At 35.1% G+C, this 3,045-nt stretch overlaps 2 protein-coding genes across 2 annotated transcripts; both read right to left on the reverse strand.

The window, feature by feature from the left end:
* Positions 1–442: 442 nt before the first annotated feature.
* On the reverse strand, positions 443–1,614 carry LOC121219566 (protein downstream neighbor of son homolog). The gene is made up of 3 exons (XM_041097935.1): positions 1,457–1,614; positions 1,219–1,317; positions 443–733 (listed from the first exon to the last, which is right to left on the reverse strand). The coding sequence occupies exons 1-3, from the start codon at positions 1,476–1,478 to the stop codon at positions 597–599; spliced, it is 258 nt and encodes an 85-aa protein (XP_040953869.1). The 5' UTR covers positions 1,479–1,614; the 3' UTR covers positions 443–596.
* Positions 1,615–1,836: 222 nt separating this feature from the next.
* LOC121219191 (uncharacterized) lies at positions 1,837–2,806 on the reverse strand. Its single transcript, XM_041096886.1, has 5 exons — positions 2,748–2,806; positions 2,505–2,634; positions 2,302–2,390; positions 2,069–2,213; positions 1,837–1,983 (listed from the first exon to the last, which is right to left on the reverse strand). Exons 2-5 carry the CDS (start codon positions 2,628–2,630, stop codon positions 1,837–1,839), a joined length of 507 nt encoding a protein of 168 aa, XP_040952820.1. The 5' UTR covers positions 2,631–2,634; positions 2,748–2,806.
* Between the last annotated feature and the right edge of the window lie 239 nt (positions 2,807–3,045).

The following is a 3,045-nucleotide window of genomic DNA, read 5'->3' on the forward strand; positions in this document are numbered from 1 at the left end:
ATTTTTTTGTTGAAATTTTATATTAAGTAAAAAATTAAAATGATTATCAAAAACGCATTTAAAAATATCAAATGTTGAAAGTTTCATTTGCAATGAAATGAAACTTTTAAATGGTTTATCAAACACACCCTAAGTTTTAGCTTTAGGTACTGCTGCTTTAACTATTACGCCATCAGTCTACCATTTTATTTATAATACTGCCATGAACACTACAACCAAGCCCCATATCTATAAAATCATCACTAGATGTGTAAAAAAAGGCATCTTATAAGTTCTTTACCTCATTACCACCACTTATTAGGTTACAATGAATTGGATCAGAGCATCATTAAACTTTAATTCAATTAGATCAGAAAGTGAAATAAAAGAGAATTTAGAATGAAGCATTTATATAATAGCATAATCGCTTCCATACAGATATGCCAACAGCTATATAGAGAAGCAAAATCACTTTGCACCCTTGCAGTTCATACCACATGACCGGAATACTGTTACAGAAAACTCTCTAAAAGGCCATGTTTAGTATTAATCAGATATGGTCTTCCATGGAGTTTATAGTAATCATGATTACTAACACTATGCAATAGTTTAACTAGTTAAGAGTGGCATCTTACTTGCTCCTTTAGTGATGACCTCAAACCTCTAGTTGACTGAGAGATATAAGCATGGTATGATCTACTTCTTCCCGAGCCATCAGCAGCAGCAAACATCACCACAAAATGTGAAGTACACACTAGAAAGTTTCCAAAAAATAATTACCACGATATAGTTTTATGCTTTTAAACAAATTAAGTGAGCATTACATTCCAACATAAACTTAAAGCAGAATTCAGTCATGAAAAGAAGAAAGACAATGTGAAATCAAGGATGAAACAAAGTAGAACTTCTTGGCTGATGGAGAGCATGTATGTGTTCTTCAGAAAAGGACTCAGCAACACATAGCAAATACAATCCCTGAGTAAGCATATGCATGAGATGCACATGGTATTTACCAACAATGAGACACAAGCAGAATAGAATTGAACAAGAAAATGCAAGCATTACAAGACATGTAGTTGCAGGCATGTGTGTGCACTAAATAAATACCTAGATGTTCTCAGGACAAGAGAAAACATCATCCTCAAGACTTAATTCAATCGACAGTGGAAGAAGATTGGAACACGGTTTCAAAGGTGGAAATAGATAAGGAGAAAAGTCATAAGCATGACAAATATTTACCATAAAATATGCAACAAGCATTCTCCCGAAACATATAGTAGAGACTTCGAAATGATTCCTCCCATGCCCCAAGTCGTTTTCTTAAGAAATCCATTTCAACTGGAGAACAAGTGACAACATCAGTTAAATAAAAACAGATAGATGGAGAAGGAACACTCGAGGCATGTGTTTGTTTGTCGGTGTACAAACAAGAAGGATTTGGAGAGGGAATTTAACACAAAAATTTCATTAAACAAACCTCCATCTGCTGCTACTGACATCAATACTGAAATGAGAGAAGGTGGTATGGTAGATTGAGGATAAATCCAAGAATGTAATGCATTAGAATTCAACACTTGGGAAGCCAGCCTGGTCTGAGAAGCACTGCAAATACTTTTCCCTTGGAATAACCAGAATGTGAGGTAAATTGAGGCATACCATTATATGTACCACACATCATTGACCTATGTAACCTGAAATCCACAAAACAATATTATATATATGTGCATGCATGTACAAGAAAAATAAAAATCTTGCAAAAAAACATGATCATATCTCCAAGTAGAAGAAATATATATTAAAAAAACCAGGTTTATTCACCAATTCACTGGGGAGGAGACACCAATTGTGCATAAGTTTTCAAAGTAAAATCCAGAGGAATCTTCTGTCCTGTGACATGGAAATCAGAGCAGAAGTTCCCTGATGAAATATCATCAAATCTTTCAGAAGACTCAGAGGTATATTCGGGATTGCTTCACAAGCAGCTAGTCCTTTCAATGCTTTATCCTACAAAACAATTGGTAGTTGATTTAGGGGGGGGGGGGGAACATCATCAACGTAATCAAAGCTCAAAGCTGCTAAAAGCATATACCATGTCAACAGCTGCCAAGCCTGATAACTTTTGGCCCCTGTTGAAAGCTCGGTAACACTGAGAAATGTACCTGATTGCATTTTTCAAGTGTTCGATGGGGCACATCATCTTTGGAACATCAACAGAAGCAACAGAACCCTCTGGACTGTAAAGCAACAATGCATGACCAAAAAATTCAAATAGTAAGTCTAATTATTATGTACCAGATATGGAATACTAGGACATATACATACCATGAAAGCTGTTGCCTTCTCTTGGCAGCCAATTTTGAAAAAGCAGAGATTTTCTTTAGGCTGCTAGTTTGCTCAATTGGACTATTTTCCTGCAAATAATAGCACGATTGAACAAATCAATGAACTAGTTATTAACTTATGACTAATAAAAACTTTAGCTGCATTAAGATATTTCTATCATATGCATTTTCTGGAGATGTAACCTTGGCATTTTCTTTTCCTGAAGGCAGCTTGAATCTCGGTTTCTTGGCAGGAAATACTTCATCCATACGGATGTCAACATATTTTGGATTTCTCTGCGGATCTGCTTTTTTGAGTCCATTCTCCATCTCACTAGCATGACCAATGGGGGAAAAAAACAAATTTTAAGATGGTTGCAACTTAAAAAATAACTGTAAACAAAGAGGAATAGCACTGGACAGAAGGAAGAGAATAACAACTCTTACCTTGGGGCCAAAGATTTACTAACATGCTCGGCAACATTTGTCCGCTTTAATTGTTCCCCTGTTATATAAACACTTACTATAAAGCATAAGACTAGAAAATACACTTCCTCATGAAGTTAACTAAACTGCTGTCTATTAGCATCAATTACTCTAAGTTCTAGACCAAATGATGTAGAAAAAGTACAGCTGAAAATGAGAAATATGAGAAAAAGGTACATAAGAAGAATGAACAAATTAACTATACATAAGAAGAATGAACAAATTAACTATCATGATCAGAGCTATGATTTAGGGACAG

Source organism: Gossypium hirsutum, chromosome D07 (genome assembly GCF_007990345.1).
Source record: "Gossypium hirsutum isolate 1008001.06 chromosome D07, Gossypium_hirsutum_v2.1, whole genome shotgun sequence".
In the NCBI taxonomy this organism is placed as follows: Eukaryota; Viridiplantae; Streptophyta; class Magnoliopsida; order Malvales; family Malvaceae; genus Gossypium; species Gossypium hirsutum.